This window comes from Xiphophorus couchianus, chromosome 1, assembly GCF_001444195.1.
Source record: "Xiphophorus couchianus chromosome 1, X_couchianus-1.0, whole genome shotgun sequence".
NCBI lineage: Eukaryota > Metazoa > Chordata > Actinopteri > Cyprinodontiformes > Poeciliidae > Xiphophorus > Xiphophorus couchianus.
The window spans coordinates 22,043,936-22,066,665 of record NC_040228.1 but is presented as its reverse complement, the minus strand read 5'-3'; the positions used below and the strand labels follow the sequence as shown (position 1 = coordinate 22,066,665).

Genomic DNA, 22,730 nt, shown 5'->3' with positions numbered 1-22,730 from the left:
AAAAAAGAAATCTTCTCACAAAAATAGTAAACTAAAAACAAGAGGAGAAAACCGCCACCTGGTGGCCACAACAACACAATACAGTGGGACAGAGTTAAATAAACAGAGATAAAGAGTATAAATTAAAAATAAAAAAACATACCTGGGGGAAGAAGGGAAAACAAATGAACAACCTCCTCAACTCCTTCTCCCTGCACTCCGACTCTAAAAATGTGGAAATAAAAACAATGTTCAACCGGGCTGTGCTGGACTAGCACCGGTCGTTCGCGCCAAAATAAAAAGGAAATTATAATAAAACTGTTTATGAAAAAAACCACAATGACGGTCAAAACTGCAAAATAACACACTAACAAACAATAATAAACAGCATATGGTAAAGACCTCAACATGAACAACATCCATACAGAAAAACAACCATATCTCAGCAGCTAACTTTCCTCTGACTTACCCACAGCAGCGCAGAACAACGCTCTGAGGGAAAAGGGGGGGCAGAGGAGCTACGAGGGCTGGGATAAACTACGGAAGCCCAGGAAACACAAACGAGGCGGACAGCAGAAGGGCGACCCCCGCAGGCAAAAACAACGAAATAAATAAAAATAACTGAATAAGATCAAATTCACAAATTCACAATATAAAATGAATAACAAATAATAATTTACAAAGAAACACATTTGTAACTCTGTTACACTAACCCCCCTTCAACATGCTCCAAAACTCACCAATTTGATAACTTTAAATCAGACATGCCTTATGATCAGACTGACCAAGTTTGAAGCCGATCAATCGAAATCCCTAGGAGGAGTTCGATCAAATACGAAGGCTGTAAACGTCAAAATCGAGGTAAAAAATGGACGTTCAATACAAAATGGCCGACTTCCTGTGATAGTTGGCTTATAACATTAAATGTAAGTTCTGAGTCTTTTGGTGAGCTCTACAAGTGTACCAAATTTCATGTCTCTACGATGAAGTACGTTCATACCATTGTGTCAACAGAAAATTGCTAGTTGCCGGCGTTGAGCAATTTCTTTTGCGATTTTTGCGACAACCTTAAAATTCAAAATTTTGAATTTTTCTAGTCGCGACCGCCAAGTTTGGTGAGTTTTTGAATATGATAAAGCCCCCAAAAAGGCAATTCATTTGGGTGGAAGAATAATAAGAATTAAAGCTGCAAGCAGCCTCGGGCGGCCCTCGCAGCAAGCGCCGCTCCGGCCTATTGGCCACCGCGGGGGTTCCAGCCACCGCAGAAGCTATCGCGCGTTTTCCAGAGCCGCAGCCCGCTCCCCACCGCGGTAGCTCTGCTGCAGTTTCCGGCACCGCCGCCCGCTAGCCGCCGCAGGAGCTGTCGCGCATTTTCCCCGCCCGTCCACCGGGCCACATGCATGAATGCGTTCGGCGGCGCTGCCCGACAAATGTCAAAAAATCTGGCGCAGATCGGTCGATGCATCGAGGAGATACAGCCGATGTATTAACTTAGGGGGCGCAGTGGAGTCAAATTACATTTCAAACCCGTTGGGCTCTTTAGAGGTGTACAAAGGTCATACTTATCCAGTTTGGCGCCAATCGGATGATCTATGCCTGAATAAGAGCCAAACGTATGCATATGGCGAGGGACTGATATTCGCCGTTTGGCCACGCCCACACGGTTCAGCCAGCAGCGAGCATTGACAGAGTTTATCATCCGAATCATCTTGATTAGGTCAAGAGAGCCATAAACGGAGCTTTCCAAGTAAAAAAACGGCACTTCCTGTTCTGAGGGGGCGGGGCTTAGATGACGTCATAATATGATGACATAGGGTCGTCAAGGATCCCACCAGGGTCACTCGTGCAAAGTTTGGTGCAGAAGCTATCGACCGTTCACAGTAAAATACAAGACTTCCTGTTGTCAGAGGGCGTGGCCTACGTGATGTCATCATTTGACCAATGGATATTATTCTACACAAGAGGATGATCAATAACTCAAACTTTGGTGTCTCTGTGAGTTTTTGTGTTAGAATTACAAATTATTTAATTTTTTCCTCTGTAATTCAACATTGAACTGTCATTCCGTAGGGCAATGCTGCCCTCTGGTGTCGAATTACTGAAATAATGAAACTATTTCAGTAATTTCAGTAATTCGACACCAGAGGGCAGCATTGCCCTACGGAATGACAAAGGATCCCCTTTGTAATTACATATTACACAGTCGATCACAGGGGAAATTTGAGCCCTGCTAACCCTGCTTCAACATGGTCAAGACTCACCATATTGATAACTTTAAATCAAACATGCCTTATGATCAGACTGACCGAGTTTGAAGCCGATCAATCGAAATCCCTAGGAGGAGTTCGATCAAATGCAAAGGCTGTAAACGGCCACAACAGGGCCCAAAATGGACCTTCAATCCAAAATGGCCGACTTCCTGTTGGGTTTAGAGCATGGCTCTAAGAGACTTTTTTGTACGTCCTCACAAGATACACATGTGTACCAAGTTTCGTAATTCTAAGTTAAAGCATGGCTTGGGGCTGATTTTTTAAAATATTCTAGGGGCCAGTATAGAGAAATTAGGCCACGCCCACCAAATATCGCTATGGATTCCTGTTGGCGGGTGGATAAGGATCCATCCTAGTGAGTTTGGAGCAGCTCACCCCGAAACTGTGGAATTCAGAGCCAAACGAAATTCGACGGCGTTCGCAACGCCGCCACGCCCACCTGCTTCATCGCAGCCGGTCGGGGTTGGAATCCACAACACACCAACATGTCTTCTGTCTCTGGACACAGTTTCATGTTGATTAGGTCAAAGGGCTAAGATAGCGACCGTTCACAGTAAAACATGACACTTCCTGCTCTCAGGGGGCGTGGCCTACGTAAAAAAAAAATTTCACTGCAGGGTATTTTAGGACACCCGATGACGATCAATCACTGAAAGTTTGGTCCCTCTATGTGTTTTTGTATAGGAAATATAAGAGGTTTTTTTTTCATGGCGTGTAGGTGAACTTTGACCCCTGGTAACACCCCTTCAACATGCTCCAAAACTCACCAATTTGATAACTTTAAATCAGACATGCCTTATGATCAGACTGACCGAGTTTGAAGCCGATCAATCGAAATCCCTAGGAGGAGTTCGATCAAATACGAAGGCTGTAAACGTCAAAATCGAGGTAAAAAATGGACCTTCAATACAAAATGGCCGACTTCCTGCGATACTTGCACTATGACATTACTTGTAAATTCTGAGCGTCTTAGTGAGCTCTACAACTGTACCGAATTTCAAGTCTCTACGATGAAGTAAGTGAATAGCAATGGGTCTTTTGAAAATTGCTAGTTGCCGGCGTTGAGCAATTTTTTTTTGCGATTTTTGCGGCGACCTTAAAATTCAAAATTTTTAAACCGCCTAGTCGCTTCCGCCAAGTTTGGTGAGTTTTTGAATATGATAAAGCCCCCAAAAAGGCACACGAAGAGGGGGGCAGAATCGTAAGAATAATAATAATTAAAGCTGCAAGCAGCCTCGGGCGGCCCTCGCAGCAAGCGCCGCTCCGGCCTATTGGCCACCGCGGGGGTTCCGGCCACCGCAGAAGCTCTCGCTCGGTTTCCAGAGCCGCAGCCCGCTCCCCACCGCGGAAGCTCTGCCGCATTTTCCAGCACCGCCGCCCGCTAGCCGCCGCAGAAGCTGTCGCGCATTTCCCCCGCCCGTCCACCGGGCGATACGAGTTAATGCGTTCGGCGGCGCTCCCCGACGACTGTCAAAAAATCTGGTGCAGATCGGTCGATGCGTCGAGGAGATACAGCCCATGTATTAACTTAGGGGGCGCAGTGGAGTCAAATTACATTTCAACCTCGTTGGGCTCTTTAGAGGTGAACAAAGGTCGTATATATCCAGTTTGGCGTCAATCGGATGATCCATGTGTGATTTAGAGCCAAACGTATGTATATGGCGAGGGACTGATATTCGCCATTTGGCCACGCCCACACGGTTCAGCCAGCAGCGAGCATTGACAGAGTTTATCATCCGAATCATCTTGATTAGGTCAAGAGAGCCATAAACAGAGCTTTCCAAGGAAAAAAATGGCACTTCCTGTTCCGAGGGGGCGGGGCTTAGATGACGTCATAATATGATGACGTAGGATCGTCAGGAATCCCACCAGAATCACTCATGCCAAGTTTGGTGCAGCTCGGTCAAAACGTGGAATCTAGAGGCAAACGTATGCCAACGGCGTTGCCGCCATTGAAAACTCTTGGCACTTTAAAACAAGTGAGACCAACTTCCTATCTGTCATCCAACACAGAATCACCTTGATTAGGTCAAGAGAGCCATAAATGGAACTTTACAAGTTAAAAAAATAGCACTTCCTTTTCTGAGGGGGCGGGGCTTAGATGACATCATAATATGCTGACATATGATCGACTGGCATCCCACCAGGATGCCAGTTTTTCTGTTAGAATTACAAATTTTAAATTTTTTCCTCTTCCTCACAAAATTGAACTCTATCATTCCGTAGGGCAATGCTGCCCTCTGGTGTCGAATTACTGAAATTACTGAAGTAGTTTCATTATTTCAGTAATTCGACACCAGAGGGCAGCATTGCCCTACACAGGACAAAGGATCCCCTTTGTATTACACAGTCGATCACAGGGGAACTTTGAGCCCTGCTAACCCTGCTTCAACATGGTCAAGACTCACCATATTGATAACTTTGAATCAAACATGCCTTATGATCAGACTGACCGAGTTTGAAGCCGATCAATCGAAATCCCTAGGAGGAGTTCGATCAAATGCAAAGGCTGTAAACGGCCACAACAGGGCCCAAAATGGACCTTCAATACAAAATGGCCGACTTCCTGTTGGGTTTAGAGCATGGCTCCAAGAGACTTTTTTGTACGTCCTGACAAGATACACATGTGTACCAAGTTTCGTAATTCTAAGTTAAAGCATGGCTTGGGGCTAATTTTTTAAAATATTCTAGGGGGCAGTATAGAGAAATTAGGCCACGCCCACCAAATATCGCTATGGATTCCTGTTGGCGGGTGGATAAGGATCCATCCTAGTGAGTTTGGAGCAGCTCACCCTGAAACTGTGGAATTCAGAGCCAAACGAAATTCGACGGCGTTCGCAACGCCGCCACGCCCACCTGCTTCATCGCAGCCGGTCGGGGTTGGAATCCACAACACACCAACATTTCTTCTGTCTCTGGACACAATTTCATGTTGATTAGGTCAAAGGGCTAAGATAGCGACCGTTCACAGTAAAACATGACACTTCCTGTTCTCAGGGGGCGTGGCCTACGAAAAAATAAAATTTCACCACAGGGTATTTTAGGACACCCGATGACGATCAATAACTGAACGTTTGGTCCCTCTATTTGTTTTTGTATAGGAAATATAAGAGTTTTGTGTTTCATGGCGAGTAGGTGAACTTTGACCCCTGGTAACCCCCCTTCAGCAAGCTCATACAGGCACCAATTTGATAACTTTAAATCAGACATGCCTTATGATCAGACTGACCGAGTTTGAAGCCGATCAATCGAAATCCCTAGGAGGAGTTCGATCAAATGCAAAGGCTGTAAACGTCAAACTCGAGGTCCAAAATGGACATTCAATACAAAATGGCCGACTTCCTGTTGGGTTCCGACCATGGCTCTAATAGACTTTTTTGTACGTCCTGACAAGATACACATATGTACCAAGTTTCGTAATTCTAGGATAAAGCATGGCCTGGGGCTGTTCATTTAAAATACTCTAGGGGTCGATATAGAGAAATTAGGCCACGCCCACCAAATTTTGTTATGAATTCCTGTCGGAGGGTGGATAAGGATCCATCCTAGTGAGTTTGGAGCAGCTGGGCCCGAAATTGTGGAATTCAGAGCCAAACGAAATTTGACGGCGTTCGCAACGCCGCCACGCCCACCTGCTTCATCGCAGCCGGTCGGGGTTGGAATACTCAACACACCAACATGTCTTCTGTCTCTGGACACAGGTTCATGTTGATTAGGTCAAAGGGCTAAGATAGCGACCGTTCACAGTAAAACATGACACTTCCTGTTCTCAGGGGGCGTGGCCTAAGTGATGTCATCATTTTACCACAGGGTATTTTAGGAGGCCCGATGACCATCAATCTCTGAAAGTTTGGTCCCTCTATGTGCTTTTGTATAGGAAATATAAGAGTTTCGTGTTTCATGGCGAGTAGGTGAACTTTGACCCCTGCTAACACCCCTTCAACATGCTCCAAAACTCACCAATTTGATAACTTTAAATCAAACATGCCTTATGATCAGACTGACCAAGTTTGAAGCCGATCAATCGAAATCCCTAGGAGGAGTTCGATCAAATACGACGGCTGTAAACGTCAAAATCGAGGTAAAAAATGGACTTTCAATACAAAATGGCCGACTTCCTGTGATAGTTGGCTTATAACATTAAATGTAAGTTCTGAGTCTTTTGGTGAGCTCTACAAGTCTACCAAATTTCATGTCTCTACGATGAAATACGTTCATACCATTGTGTCAACAAAAAATTGCTAGTTGCCGGCGTTGAGCAATTTTCTTTGCGATTTTTGCGACAACCTTAAAATTCAAAATTTTGAATTTTTCTAGTCGCGACCGCCAAGTTTGGTGAGTTTTTGAATATGATAAAGCCCCCAAAAAGGCGCCTCTTTGGGGGGGCAGAATAATAATAATAATAATAATAATAATAATAATAATAATAATAATAAACACTACAGATACAATAGGCCTTCGCAGCGCTTTGCTGCTCGGGCCTAATAAGAAACAGTACAGATACAATAGGCCTTCGCAGCGCTTTGCTGCTCGGGCCTAATTAAAGCTGCAAGCAGCCTCGGGCGGCCCTCGCAGCAAGCGCCGCTCCGGCCTATTGGCCACCGCGGGGGTTCCGGCCACCGCAGAAGCTCTCGCTCGGTTTCCAGAGCCGCAGCCCGCTCCCCACCGCGGAAGCTCCGCCGCAGTTTCCAGCACCGCCGCCCGCCAGCCGCCGCAGAAGCTGTCACGCATTTTCCCCGCCCGTCCACCGGGCGACACGCGTGAATGCGTTCGGCGGCGCTGCCCGACGACTGTCGAAAAATCTGGCGCAGATCGGTCGATGCGTCGAGGAGATACAACCCATGTATTAACTTAGGGGGAGCAGTGGAGCCAAATTACATTTCAAACCCGTCGGGCTCTTTAGAGGTGAACAAAGGTCATACTTATCCAGTTTGGCGCCAATCGGATGATCTATGCCTGAATAAGAGCCAAACGTATGCATATGGCGAGGGACTGATATTCGCCGTTTGGCCACGCCCACACGGTTCAGCCAGCAGCGAGCATTGACAGAGTTTATCATCCGAATCATCTTGATTAGGTCAAGAGAGCCATAAACGGAGCTTTCCAAGTAAAAAAACGGCACTTCCTGTTCTGAGGGGGCGGGGCTTAGATGACGTCATAATATGATGACATAGGGTCGTCAAGGATCCCACCAGGGTCACTCGTGCAAAGTTTGGTGCAGAAGCTATCGACCGTTCACAGTAAAATACAAGACTTCCTGTTGTCAGAGGGCGTGGCCTACGTGATGTCATCATTTGACCATTGGATATTATTCTACACAAGAGGATGATCAATAACTCAAACTTTGGTGTCTCTGTGAGTTTTTGTGTTAGAATTACAAATTATTTAATTTTTTCCTCTGTAATTCAACATTGAACTGTCATTCCGTAGGGCAATGCTGCCCTCTGGTGTCGAATTACTGAAATAATGAAACTATTTCAGTAATTTCAGTAATTCGACACCAGAGGGCAGCATTGCCCTACGGAATGACAAAGGATCCCCTTTGTAATTACATATTACACAGTCGATCACAGGGGAAATTTGAGCCCTGCTAACCCTGCTTCAACATGGTCAAGACTCACCATATTGATAACTTTAAATCAAACATGCCTTATGATCAGACTGACCGAGTTTGAAGCCGATCAATCGAAATCCCTAGGAGGAGTTCGATCAAATGCAAAGGCTGTAAACGGCCACAACAGGGCCCAAAATGGACCTTCAATCCAAAATGGCCGACTTCCTGTTGGGTTTAGAGCATGGCTCTAAGAGACTTTTTTGTACGTCCTCACAAGATACACATGTGTACCAAGTTTCGTAATTCTAAGTTAAAGCATGGCTTGGGGCTGATTTTTTAAAATATTCTAGGGGCCAGTATAGAGAAATTAGGCCACGCCCACCAAATATCGCTATGGATTCCTGTTGGCGGGTGGATAAGGATCCATCCTAGTGAGTTTGGAGCAGCTCACCCCGAAACTGTGGAATTCAGAGCCAAACGAAATTCGACGGCGTTCGCAACGCCGCCACGCCCACCTGCTTCATCGCAGCCGGTCGGGGTTGGAATCCACAACACACCAACATGTCTTCTGTCTCTGGACACAGTTTCATGTTGATTAGGTCAAAGGGCTAAGATAGCGACCGTTCACAGTAAAACATGACACTTCCTGCTCTCAGGGGGCGTGGCCTACGTAAAAAAAAAATTTCACTGCAGGGTATTTTAGGACACCCGATGACGATCAATCACTGAAAGTTTGGTCCCTCTATGTGTTTTTGTATAGGAAATATAAGAGGTTTTTTTTTCATGGCGTGTAGGTGAACTTTGACCCCTGGTAACACCCCTTCAACATGCTCCAAAACTCACCAATTTGATAACTTTAAATCAGACATGCCTTATGATCAGACTGACCGAGTTTGAAGCCGATCAATCGAAATCCCTAGGAGGAGTTCGATCAAATACGAAGGCTGTAAACGTCAAAATCGAGGTAAAAAATGGACCTTCAATACAAAATGGCCGACTTCCTGCGATACTTGCACTATGACATTACTTGTAAATTCTGAGCGTCTTAGTGAGCTCTACAACTGTACCGAATTTCAAGTCTCTACGATGAAGTAAGTGAATAGCAATGGGTCTTTTGAAAATTGCTAGTTGCCGGCGTTGAGCAATTTTTTTTTGCGATTTTTGCGGCGACCTTAAAATTCAAAATTTTTAAACCGCCTAGTCGCTTCCGCCAAGTTTGGTGAGTTTTTGAATATGATAAAGCCCCCAAAAAGGCACACGAAGAGGGGGGCAGAATCGTAAGAATAATAATAATTAAAGCTGCAAGCAGCCTCGGGCGGCCCTCGCAGCAAGCGCCGCTCCGGCCTATTGGCCACCGCGGGGGTTCCGGCCACCGCAGAAGCTCTCGCTCGGTTTCCAGAGCCGCAGCCCGCTCCCCACCGCGGAAGCTCTGCCGCAGTTTCCAGCACCGCCGCCCGCTAGCCGCCGCAGAAGCTGTCGCGCATTTCCCCCGCCCGTCCACCGGGCGATACGAGTTAATGCGTTCGGCGGCGCTCCCCGACGACTGTCAAAAAATCTGGTGCAGATCGGTCGATGCGTCGAGGAGATACAGCCCATGTATTAACTTAGGGGGCGCAGTGGAGTCAAATTACATTTCAACCTCGTTGGGCTCTTTAGAGGTGAACAAAGGTCGTATATATCCAGTTTGGCGTCAATCGGATGATCCATGTGTGATTTAGAGCCAAACGTATGTATATGGCGAGGGACTGATATTCGCCATTTGGCCACGCCCACACGGTTCAGCCAGCAGCGAGCATTGACAGAGTTTATCATCCGAATCATCTTGATTAGGTCAAGAGAGCCATAAACAGAGCTTTCCAAGGAAAAAAATGGCACTTCCTGTTCCGAGGGGGCGGGGCTTAGATGACGTCATAATATGATGACGTAGGATCGTCAGGAATCCCACCAGAATCACTCATGCCAAGTTTGGTGCAGCTCGGTCAAAACGTGGAATCTAGAGGCAAACGTATGCCAACGGCGTTGCCGCCATTGAAAACTCTTGGCACTTTAAAACAAGTGAGACCAACTTCCTATCTGTCATCCAACACAGAATCACCTTGATTAGGTCAAGAGAGCCATAAATGGAACTTTACAAGTTAAAAAAATAGCACTTCCTTTTCTGAGGGGGCGGGGCTTAGATGACATCATAATATGCTGACATATGATCGACTGGCATCCCACCAGGATGCCAGTTTTTCTGTTAGAATTACAAATTTTTAATTTTTTCCTCTTCCTCACAAAATTGAACTCTATCATTCCGTAGGGCAATGCTGCCCTCTGGTGTCGAATTACTGAAATTACTGAAGTAGTTTCATTATTTCAGTAATTCGACACCAGAGGGCAGCATTGCCCTACACAGGACAAAGGATCCCCTTTGTATTACACAGTCGATCACAGGGGAACTTTGAGCCCTGCTAACCCTGCTTCAACATGGTCAAGACTCACCATATTGATAACTTTGAATCAAACATGCCTTATGATCAGACTGACCGAGTTTGAAGCCGATCAATCGAAATCCCTAGGAGGAGTTCGATCAAATGCAAAGGCTGTAAACGGCCACAACAGGGCCCAAAATGGACCTTCAATACAAAATGGCCGACTTCCTGTTGGGTTTAGAGCATGGCTCCAAGAGACTTTTTTGTACGTCCTGACAAGATACACATGTGTACCAAGTTTCGTAATTCTAAGTTAAAGCATGGCTTGGGGCTAATTTTTTAAAATATTCTAGGGGGCAGTATAGAGAAATTAGGCCACGCCCACCAAATATCGCTATGGATTCCTGTTGGCGGGTGGATAAGGATCCATCCTAGTGAGTTTGGAGCAGCTCACCCTGAAACTGTGGAATTCAGAGCCAAACGACCTGCTTCATCGCAGCCGGTCGGGGTTGGAATCCACAACACACCAACATTTCTTCTGTCTCTGGACACAATTTCATGTTGATTAGGTCAAAGGGCTAAGATAGCGACCGTTCACAGTAAAACATGACACTTCCTGTTCTCAGGGGGCGTGGCCTACGAAAAAATAAAATTTCACCACAGGGTATTTTAGGACACCCGATGACGATCAATAACTGAACGTTTGGTCCCTCTATTTGTTTTTGTATAGGAAATATAAGAGTTTTGTGTTTCATGGCGAGTAGGTGAACTTTGACCCCTGGTAACACCCCTTCAGCAAGCTCATACAGGCACCAATTTGATAACTTTAAATCAGACATGCCTTATGATCAGACTGACCGAGTTTGAAGCCGATCAATCGAAATCCCTAGGAGGAGTTCGATCAAATGCAAAGGCTGTAAACGTCAAACTCGAGGTCCAAAATGGACATTCAATACAAAATGGCCGACTTCCTGTTGGGTTCCGACCATGGCTCTAATAGACTTTTTTGTACGTCCTGACAAGATACACATATGTACCAAGTTTCGTAATTCTAGGATAAAGCATGGCCTGGGGCTGTTCATTTAAAATACTCTAGGGGTCGATATAGAGAAATTAGGCCACGCCCACCAAATTTTGTTATGAATTCCTGTCGGAGGGTGGATAAGGATCCATCCTAGTGAGTTTGGAGCAGCTGGGCCCGAAATTGTGGAATTCAGAGCCAAACGAAATTTGACGGCGTTCGCAACGCCGCCACGCCCACCTGCTTCATCGCAGCCGGTCGGGGTTGGAATACTCAACACACCAACATGTCTTCTGTCTCTGGACACAGGTTCATGTTGATTAGGTCAAAGGGCTAAGATAGCGACCGTTCACAGTAAAACATGACACTTCCTGTTCTCAGGGGGCGTGGCCTAAGTGATGTCATCATTTTACCACAGGGTATTTTAGGAGGCCCGATGACCATCAATCTCTGAAAGTTTGGTCCCTCTATGTGCTTTTGTATAGGAAATATAAGAGTTTCGTGTTTCATGGCGAGTAGGTGAACTTTGACCCCTGCTAACACCCCTTCAACATGCTCCAAAACTCACCAATTTGATAACTTTAAATCAAACATGCCTTATGATCAGACTGACCAAGTTTGAAGCCGATCAATCGAAATCCCTAGGAGGAGTTCGATCAAATACGACGGCTGTAAACGTCAAAATCGAGGTAAAAAATGGACTTTCAATACAAAATGGCCGACTTCCTGTGATAGTTGGCTTATAACATTAAATGTAAGTTCTGAGTCTTTTGGTGAGCTCTACAAGTCTACCAAATTTCATGTCTCTACGATGAAATACGTTCATACCATTGTGTCAACAAAAAATTGCTAGTTGCCGGCGTTGAGCAATTTTCTTTGCGATTTTTGCGACAACCTTAAAATTCAAAATTTTGAATTTTTCTAGTCGCGACCGCCAAGTTTGGTGAGTTTTTGAATATGATAAAGCCCCCAAAAAGGCGCCTCTTTGGGGGGGCAGAATAATAATAATAATAATAATAATAATAATAATAATAATAATAATAATAATAATAATAATAAACACTACAGATACAATAGGCCTTCGCAGCGCTTTGCTGCTCGGGCCTAATAAGAAACAGTACAGATACAATAGGCCTTCGCAGCGCTTTGCTGCTCGGGCCTAATTAAAGCTGCAAGCAGCCTCGGGCGGCCCTCGCAGCAAGCGCCGCTCCGGCCTATTGGCCACCGCGGGGGTTCCGGCCACCGCAGAAGCTCTCGCTCGGTTTCCAGAGCCGCAGCCCGCTCCCCACCGCGGAAGCTCCGCCGCAGTTTCCAGCACCGCCGCCCGCCAGCCGCCGCAGAAGCTGTCGCGCATTTTCCCCGCCCGTCCACCGGGCGACACGCGTGAATGCGTTCGGCGGCGCTGCCCGACGACTGTCGAAAAATCTGGCGCAGATCGGTCGATGCGTCGAGGAGATACAACCCATGTATTAACTTAGGGGGAGCAGTGGAGCCAAATTACATTTCAAACCCGTCGGGCTCTTTAGAGGTGAACAAAGGTCATACTTATCCAGTTTGGCGCCAATCGGATGATCTATGCCTGAATAAGAGCCAAACGTATGCATATGGCGAGGGACTGATATTCGCCGTTTGGCCACGCCCACACGGTTCAGCCAGCAGCGAGCATTGACAGAGTTTATCATCCGAATCATCTTGATTAGGTCAAGAGAGCCATAAACGGAGCTTTCCAAGTAAAAAAACGGCACTTCCTGTTCTGAGGGGGCGGGGCTTAGATGACGTCATAATATGATGACATAGGGTCGTCAAGGATCCCACCAGGGTCACTCGTGCAAAGTTTGGTGCAGAAGCTATCGACCGTTCACAGTAAAATACAAGACTTCCTGTTGTCAGAGGGCGTGGCCTACGTGATGTCATCATTTGACCATTGGATATTATTCTACACAAGAGGATGATCAATAACTCAAACTTTGGTGTCTCTGTGAGTTTTTGTGTTAGAATTACAAATTATTTAATTTTTTCCTCTGTAATTCAACATTGAACTGTCATTCCGTAGGGCAATGCTGCCCTCTGGTGTCGAATTACTGAAATAATGAAACTATTTCAGTAATTTCAGTAATTCGACACCAGAGGGCAGCATTGCCCTACGGAATGACAAAGGATCCCCTTTGTAATTACATATTACACAGTCGATCACAGGGGAAATTTGAGCCCTGCTAACCCTGCTTCAACATGGTCAAGACTCACCATATTGATAACTTTAAATCAGACATGCCTTATGATCAGACTGACCGAGTTTGAAGCCGATCAATCGAAATCCCTAGGAGGAGTTCGATCAAATACGAAGGCTGTAAACGTCAAAATCGAGGTAAAAAATGGACCTTCAATACAAAATGGCCGACTTCCTGCGATACTTGCACTATGACATTACTTGTAAATTCTGAGCGTCTTAGTGAGCTCTACAACTGTACCGAATTTCAAGTCTCTACGATGAAGTAAGTGAATAGCAATGGGTCTTTTGAAAATTGCTAGTTGCCGGCGTTGAGCAATTTTTTTTTGCGATTTTTGCGGCGACCTTAAAATTCAAAATTTTTAAACCGCCTAGTCGCTTCCGCCAAGTTTGGTGAGTTTTTGAATATGATAAAGCCCCCAAAAAGGCACACGAAGAGGGGGGCAGAATCGTAAGAATAATAATAATTAAAGCTGCAAGCAGCCTCGGGCGGCCCTCGCAGCAAGCGCCGCTCCGGCCTATTGGCCACCGCGGGGGTTCCGGCCACCGCAGAAGCTCTCGCTCGGTTTCCAGAGCCGCAGCCCGCTCCCCACCGCGGAAGCTCTGCCGCAGTTTCCAGCACCGCCGCCCGCTAGCCGCCGCAGAAGCTGTCGCGCATTTCCCCCGCCCGTCCACCGGGCGATACGAGTTAATGCGTTCGGCGGCGCTCCCCGACGACTGTCAAAAAATCTGGTGCAGATCGGTCGATGCGTCGAGGAGATACAGCCCATGTATTAACTTAGGGGGCGCAGTGGAGTCAAATTACATTTCAACCTCGTTGGGCTCTTTAGAGGTGAACAAAGGTCGTATATATCCAGTTTGGCGTCAATCGGATGATCCATGTGTGATTTAGAGCCAAACGTATGTATATGGCGAGGGACTGATATTCGCCATTTGGCCACGCCCACACGGTTCAGCCAGCAGCGAGCATTGACAGAGTTTATCATCCGAATCATCTTGATTAGGTCAAGAGAGCCATAAACAGAGCTTTCCAAGGAAAAAAATGGCACTTCCTGTTCCGAGGGGGCGGGGCTTAGATGACGTCATAATATGATGACGTAGGATCGTCAGGAATCCCACCAGAATCACTCATGCCAAGTTTGGTGCAGCTCGGTCAAAACGTGGAATCTAGAGGCAAACGTATGCCAACGGCGTTGCCGCCATTGAAAACTCTTGGCACTTTAAAACAAGTGAGACCAACTTCCTATCTGTCATCCAACACAGAATCACCTTGATTAGGTCAAGAGAGCCATAAATGGAACTTTACAAGTTAAAAAAATAGCACTTCCTTTTCTGAGGGGGCGGGGCTTAGATGACATCATAATATGCTGACATATGATCGACTGGCATCCCACCAGGATGCCAGTTTTTCTGTTAGAATTATAAATTATTTAATTTTTTCCTCTTTAATTCAACATTGAACTGTCATTCCGTAGGGCAATGCTGCCCTCTGGTGTCGAATTACTGAAATAATGAAACTATTTCAGTGGGCAGCAGAGGGCAGCATTGCCCTACAAACAACGAACATGGACTGTTTATTATGTAATTACACAGAAGATCTCTCTAATTCATTCTGAGGGGGCGGTGCTTAGATGATGTCATAATATGATGACATAGCATTGTCAGGCATCACACCAGGATGAGTCAGGCCAAGTTTGGTGCAGCTCAGTCGAAACATGTGGAATCTAGAAGCAAACGTATGGCATCGGCGTTACAGGTCACTTCGCCACGCCGCCACACCCAGCTGCTTCATCGCAGCCGGTCAGAGCTTGGATCCACAACACACCAACATGTCTTCTGTCTCTGGACACAGTTTCATGTTGATTAGGTCAAAGGGCTAAGATAGCGACCGTTCACAGTAAAACATGACACTTCCTGTTCTCAGGGGGCGTGGCCTAAGCGATGTCATAATTTCACCACAGGGTATTTTAGGGCACCTATTGATGATCAATCACTGAACGTTTGGTGTCTCTGTGAGTTTCTGTGCAGGATATATAAGAGTTTCGTGTTTCATGGCGAGTAGGTGAAATTTGACCCCTGGTAACCCCCCTTCAGCAAGCTCTTACAGCCACCGTTTTGATAACTTTAAATCAAACATGCCTTATGATCAGACTGACCGAGTTTGAAGCCGATCAATCGAAATCCCTAGGAGGAGTTCGATCAAATACGAAGGCTGTAAACGTCAAAGTCGAGGTCCAAAATGGACCTTCAATCCAAAATGGCCGACTTCCTGTTGGGTTTAGAGCATGGCTCCAAGAGACTTTTTTGTACGTCCTGACAAGATACACATGTGTACCAAGTTTCGTAATTCTAAGTTAAAGCATGGCTTGGGGCTGATTTTTTAAAATATTCTAGGGGGCGATGTAGAGAAATTAGGCCACGCCCCCCAAATTTCGCTATGGATTCCTGTTGGCGGGCGGATAAGGATCCATCCTAGTGAGTTTGGAGCAGCTCACCCCGAAACTGTGGAATTCAGAGCCAAACGAAATTCGACGGCGTTCGCAACGCCGCCACGCCCACCTGCTTCATCGCAGCCGGTCGGGGTTGGAATCCACAACACACCAACATGTCTTCTGTCTCTGGACACAGTTTCATGTTGATTAGGTCAAAGGGCTAAGATAGCGACCGTTCACAGTAAAACATGACACTTCCTGCTCTCAGGGGGCGTGGCCTACGTAAAAAAAAAATTTCACTGCAGGGTATTATAGGACACCCGATGACGATCAATCACTGAACGTTTGGTCCCTCTATGTGTTTTTGTATAGGAAATATAAGAGGTTTTTGTTTCATGGCGTGTAGGTGAACTTTGACCCCTGGTAACCCCCCTTCAACATGCTCCAAAACTCACCAATTTGATAACTTTAAATCAAACATGCCTTATGATCAGACTGACCGAGTTTGAAGCCGATCAATCGAAATCCCTAGGAGGAGTTCGATCAAATACGAAGGCTGTAAACGTCAAAATCGAGGTAAAAAATGGACCTTCAATCCAACATGGCCGACTTCCTGCGATACTTGCACTATGACATTACTTGTAAATTCTGAGCGTCTTAGTGAGCTCTACAACTGTACCGAATTTCAAGTCTCTACGATGAAGTAAGTGAATAGCAATGGGTCTGTTGAAAATTGCTAGTTGCCGGCGTTGAGCAATTTTTTTTGCGATTTTTGCGGCGACCTTAAAATTCAAAATTTTTAAACCGCCTAGTCGCTTCCGCCAAGTTTGGTGAGTTTTTGAATATGATAAAGCCCCCAAAAAGGCACACGAATAGGTGGGAAGAATAATAATTAAAGCTGCAAGCAGCCTCGGGCGGCCCTCGCAGCAAGCGCCGCTCCGGCCTATTGGCCACCGCGGGGGTTCCAGCCACCGCAGAAGCTCTCGCGCGTTTTCCAGAGCCGCAGCCCGCTCCCCACCGCGGAAGCTCTGCCGCAGTTTCCGGCACCGCCGCCCGCCAGCCGCCGCAGGAGCTGTTGCGCATTTTCCCCGCCCGTCCACCGGGCCACACGCGTGAATGCGTTAGGCGGCGCTCCCCGACGACCGTCAAAAAATCTGGTGCAGATTGGTCGATGCGTCGAGGAGACACGGCCGATGTATTAACTTAGGGGGCGCAGTAGAGCCAAATTACATTTCAAACTCGTTGGGCTCTTTAGAGGTGAACAAAGGTCATACATATCCAGTTTGGCGCCAATCGGATGATTTATGTGTGAATTAGAGCCAAACATATGAATATGGCGAGGGACTGATATTCGCCATTTGGCCACGCCCACCCGGTTCAGCCAGAAGCGAGCATTGACAGAGCTCATCATCCGAATCATCTTGATTAGGTCAAGAGAGCCATAAACGGAGCTTTCCAAGGAAAAAAAAGACACTTCCTGTTCCGAGGGGGCGGGGCTTAGATGACATCATAATATGATGACGTACGATCGTCCGGCATCCCACCAGGAACACTCATGCCAAATTAGGTGCAGCTCGGTCAAAATATGTGGAATGTAGAGGCAAACGTATACGAACGGCGTTGCCGCCATTGAAAACTTTTGGCACTTTAAAGCAAGCGAGACCAACTTCCTATCTGTCATCCAACACAGAATCACCTTGATTAGGTCAAGAGAGCCATAAACAGAGCTATCCAAGGAAAAAAAAGGCACTTCCTGTTCCGAGGGGGCGGGGCTTAGATGACGTCATAATATGATGACGTAGGTCCGACGAGCATCCCACCAGATTCACTCAGGCAAAGTTTGGTGCAGAAGCTATCGACCGTTCACAGTAAAATACGAGACTTCCTGTTGTCAGGGGGCGTGGCCTAAGTGATGTCATCTTTTGACCATTGGATATTATTGCACACCCCATGATTATCCACGGCTGAAAGTTTGGTGTCTCTGTGATTTTTTGTGTTAGAATTACAAATTATTTAATTTTTTCCTGTTCAATTCAACATTGAACTGTCATTCCGTAGGGCAATGCTGCCCTCTGGTGTCGAATTACTGAAATTACTGAAATGGTTTCATTATTTCAGTAATTCGACACCAGAGGGCAGCATTGCCCTACACATGACAAAATAATCCCCTTTGTAATTGACTGTGTAACATATTACACAGTCAATCACAGGGGATCTTTGAGCCTTGCTAACCCCCCTTCAACATGCTCCAAAACTCACCAATTTGATAACTTTAAATCAAACATGCCTTATGATCAGACTGACCAAGTTTGAAGTCGATCAATCGAAATCCCTAGGAGGAGTTTGATCAAATACGAAGGCTGTAAACGTCAAAATCGAGGTCAAATGAACTTCAATCTAAAATGGCCGACTTCCTGTTGGGTTTAGAGCATGGCTCTAAGAGACTTTTTTGTACGTCCTGACAAGATACACATGTGTACCAAGTTTCGTAATTCTAAGTTAAAGCATGTCTTGGGGCTGATTTTTCTAAAATATTCTATGGGGCAATGTAGAGAAATTAGGCCACGCCCTCGAAGGTTCGCTGTGGATTCCTGTTTGAGGATGGATAAGGATCCCTCCTAGTGAGTTTGGAGCAGCTCAGCCCGAAACTGTGGAATTCAGAGCCAAACGAAATTCGACGGCGTTCGCAACGCCGCCACGCCCACCTGCTTCATCGCAGCCGGTCAGGGCTTGAATCCACAACACACCAACATGTTTTCTGTCTCTGGACACAGTTTCATGTTGATTAGGTCAAAGGGCTAAGATAGCGACCGTTCACAGTAAAACATGACACTTCCTGTTCTCAGGGGGCGTGGCCTAAGTGATGTCATCATTTCACCACAGGGTATTTTAGGACACCCAATGACGATGAATCACTGAACGTTTGGTGCCTCTATGTGTTTTTGTATAGGAAATATAAGAGTTTCGTGTTTCATGGCGAGTAGGTGAACTTTGACCCCTGGTAACCCCCCTTCAGCAAGCTCTTACAGCCACCGTTTTGATAACTTTAAATCAAACATGGCTTTTGATCAGACTGACCGAGTTTGAAGCCGATCAATCGAAATCCCTAGGAGGAGTTCGATCAAATACGAAGGCTGTAAACGTCAAAGTCGAGGTCCAAAATGGACCTTAAATACAAAATGGCCGACTTCCTGTTGGGTTTCGACCATGGCTCTAAGAGACTTTTTTGTACGTCCTGATAAGATACACGTGTGTACCAAGTTTCGTAATTCTAGGTTAAAGCATGGCTTGGGGCTGTTCATTTAAAATACTCTAGGGGGCCCTATAGAGAAATTAGGCCACGCCCACCAAATTTTGTTATGAATTCCTGTCGGTGGGTGGATAATGATCCATCCTAGTGAGTTTGGTGCAGCTGGGCCCAAATTGTGGAATTCAGAGCCAAACGAAATTCGACGGCGTTCGCAACGCCGCCACGCCCACCTGCTTTATCGCAGCCGGTCGGGGCTTCAATCCACAACACATCAACATGTCTTCTGTCTCTGGACACAGTTTCATGTTGATGAGGTCAAAGGGCTAAGATAGCGACCGTTCACAGTAAAACATGACACTTCCTGTTCTCAGGGGGCGTGGCCTAAGTGATGTCATCATTTCACCACAGGGTATTTTAGGACACCCGATGACGATCAATCACTGAAAGTTTGGTCCCCCTATGTGCTTTTGTATAGGAAATATAAGAGTTTCGTGTTTCATGGCGAGTAGGTGAACTTTGACCCCTGGTAACCCCCCTTCAACATGCTCCAAAACTCACCAATTTGATAACTTTAAATCAGACATGCCTTATGATCAGACTGACCAAGTTTGAAGTCGATCAATCGAAATCCCTAGGAGGAGTTCGATCAAATACGAAGGCTGTAAACGTCAAAATCTAGGTAAAAAATGGACGTTCAATACAAAATGGCCGACTTCCTGTGATAGTTGGCTTATAACATTAAATGTAAGTTCTGAGTCTTTTGGTGAGCTCTACAAGTCTACCAAATTTCATGTCTCTACGATGAAGTACGTTCATACCATTGTGTCAACAGAAAATTGCTAGTTGCCGGCGTTGAGCAATTTTTTTTGCGATTTTTGCGACAACCTTAAAATTCAAAATTTTGAATTTTTCTAGTCGCGACTGCCAAGTTTGGTGAGTTTTTGAATATGATAAAGCCCCCAAAAAGGCTCCTCTTTGGGGGGGCATAATAATAATAATAATAATTAAAGCTGCAAGCAGCCTCGGGCGGCCCTCGCAGCAAGCGCCGCTCCGGCCTATTGGCCACCGCGGCAGCGCTTTGCTGCTCGGGCCTAATAAACTACATTTGTATAAGAGACTGTAGGTTTGTTGCTGTTTTTCTAATCACCTTACTAAGTCAGTGAAATGCTGGTTAAGGCCATTGCTCCATCATCGTTTTTGTTCATGAACTAAGATGATTGTTTGAGTAAATAAAAAAACAAGATCTGTGGCAACATTTGCAAAAACTTTAAAACCTGGAATTTTGAAATAATTTTTTTTACATCTACAGCTTCTTTGTTTCATGTAAATAATGGTAAAACAAATTAACAACATGCAAACAACTACATACATGATGCGTTTATAGGAAATAAAGCAATGAGACCTTGAAAGGCACATCAGCTTTTACAACCTGCAAAAACATCAGTCAACATAACTTTGTATAATAAGGCATGTTCGGCTCAGAAACTGGAAGCAAATTTACCAGCAACTTCTTGTGAAAGTCTGGATGATTAACAGCTACAAATATAGCCGTTATCACATCACACAGCTCTTCTCATTTTTTAGTTGGAGTTGTTTTTAAGAACAAAAATCTGGAAAAGGGGAGTGAAAGAGAGTGGTGGTGCAGGATCCATCAGATTAAATGTTTGCTTGAAGATTTGTTTACTTTTCTACCAATCCACTGTGCTACAACGCAGCGTCTGCTGCAGGTTAGAGAACTAAGATTGATAACCCAAACTTAAGCTTACTCCAAAAACATCGGAACTATTCCTGTGAGCTGCTTTCAAGATGCAATGTGTAACTTTTATATAAAACAAAACAAAACAACAACAACAACAAAATATATATATATATATATATATATATATATATATATATATATATATATATATATTATGTATTTATTAAAACTGTCACTATGGTGTGACAGTATGGATGAGACACGTAATTTGTGGAAAAAATCAAGCTCCTTTGGCTTCTCCTTGTGCTAACTGAAGACATACAGTGGTCTGTCAGAAACAACCAATCAAAGCCAGGAGGAGGGCCTTAGCACTGTCCATCATGTTTGTGTACGCGCTGCTCACACCCTCCCCTTGCTCTCTGCTACCTGTTAGCAGAGCTTGCCATTAATGCTAAGGCTAATTAGCATTAGCATCGCCACCAATAATGGTTTTCCTGTAATGGTAAGTTGCTTCTCCGCCGCACGAGTTGATTGACAACGCTAAGACACTCCTGGCTCTGATTGGTTGTTTTTGCATTTCTTTATTGTTTTCAAAAATTACCTGTTTCATATTTATACTGTCATGACCTGGTGACAGTTTCAACAAATACCTAGGAAAAACATATATTTTTTTTATAAACGTTACATACTGCAGCTTTAAAAGTGTTTGTGTTTTCTTTAGTCTCTTTTTCCTCCTAGTTTCCTTCATGACCGTCTCAATTCTGCAGAACAAGAACCAGACACAGCCGCAGGACGCAGTGGGCTTGGAGGGCGAGGAAGAGGAGGAGGAGGAAGCTGGTGAGGAAGCCCACTCTCCGCTGGAGCAGGACAGTCTCATGCCATCTGATGAGGCCAGCGACTCGCTGTCCCGTGGCCGCAGAGGAAGCCCATGCCACACGGGGGTCGAAGAGGATGAAGAGGAGGAAGAAGAGGAAGAGGAGGAAGAGGATGGTTGCGCCTCCCCCTGTCATGGCTGCTCATATAGGGACAGGTACCCCTCCCACCGAGGGCATCCAGGCAGCGACCACAGCGCCAATGGGCACGAATCACAGGACAGGCTGCTCCAGCGCGAAGCCCAGCAAGGTCACAACCAGAGGAACAACCGCCAGCGCAGCCGGCCCTGGCCCCGAGACAACTACTAGGACCAGCGCCCCCTTCTGGCCTCCAGGCCGCCAACACGACTCCCCTCCTCTCTGAGCCCCCCGGCTGATGCACAGATCCAAACACATTATTTAAAAAAAAAAAAAAACGTATCAAAAGTCCAACTCTTTACTTTACAGTCAGTTATTGTGAATCGGTAATCTAGTTCTTATTCCTCCAGGCTCTTCATCCATCCATCCATCCATTTTCTGTTCACCCTTGTCCCTAATGGGGTCGGGAGGGTTGCTGGTGCCTATCTCCAGCTACGTTCCGGGCGAGAGGCGGGGTACACCCTGGACAGGTCGCCAGTCTGTCGCAGGGCATCCTCCAGGCTCTTATTTTCTGTAAATCGAGATGAATGCTCGTCTCTCTGGGGTCAAACAGTTCCAGTTAAATTCATCAGGGCTATCCACCTCTGCAACAGAAAGGTTTCAGGCTACCAGCTGAATGCAGACTCAGACGTTAGCTGCTTTGCCTAAAGGTTTCTCTATTGTAGGATGTCGCATATACTGGCCTTAAAATTCCTAAGACTTTTAACTATCTTTACTATTGCATGTATAATTATTTCAAGACGATTTGCACATTACGGCAGTACAGGAAGTGAATGATCTTTATGGAATAAACTAATGTAGGAATGTCCCGTGTTTTATCCATTTAGGGTTAATTGTAATGCATTTGAATACAATGTATATACTGAATGGCCAC

At 45.7% G+C, this 22,730-nt stretch overlaps 1 protein-coding gene and 1 long non-coding RNA gene across 3 annotated transcripts in view; one reads left to right on the top strand and one right to left on the bottom strand.

Annotated features, from left to right (window-relative positions):
- cacnb3a (calcium channel, voltage-dependent, beta 3a) overlaps positions 1–22,134 on the top strand; it is a 47,106-nt gene extending 24,972 nt beyond the window's left edge. The window contains exon 14 of one of the 2 annotated variants that reach the window (XM_028045552.1): positions 21,614–22,134. In XM_028045552.1, the coding sequence (XP_027901353.1) occupies positions 21,614–22,027 (414 nt within the window). In that variant the 3' untranslated portion in view covers positions 22,028–22,134. The remainder of the gene's footprint in view (positions 1–21,613) is intronic. The other variant, XM_028045638.1, reaches the window with a different exon arrangement.
- LOC114161984 (uncharacterized) lies at positions 143–680 on the bottom strand. The gene is made up of 2 exons (XR_003599120.1): positions 449–680; positions 143–204 (listed from the first exon to the last, which is right to left on the bottom strand). It is a non-coding gene; the product is annotated as an uncharacterized LOC114161984 (long non-coding RNA).
- Positions 22,135–22,730: the final 596 nt, after the last annotated feature.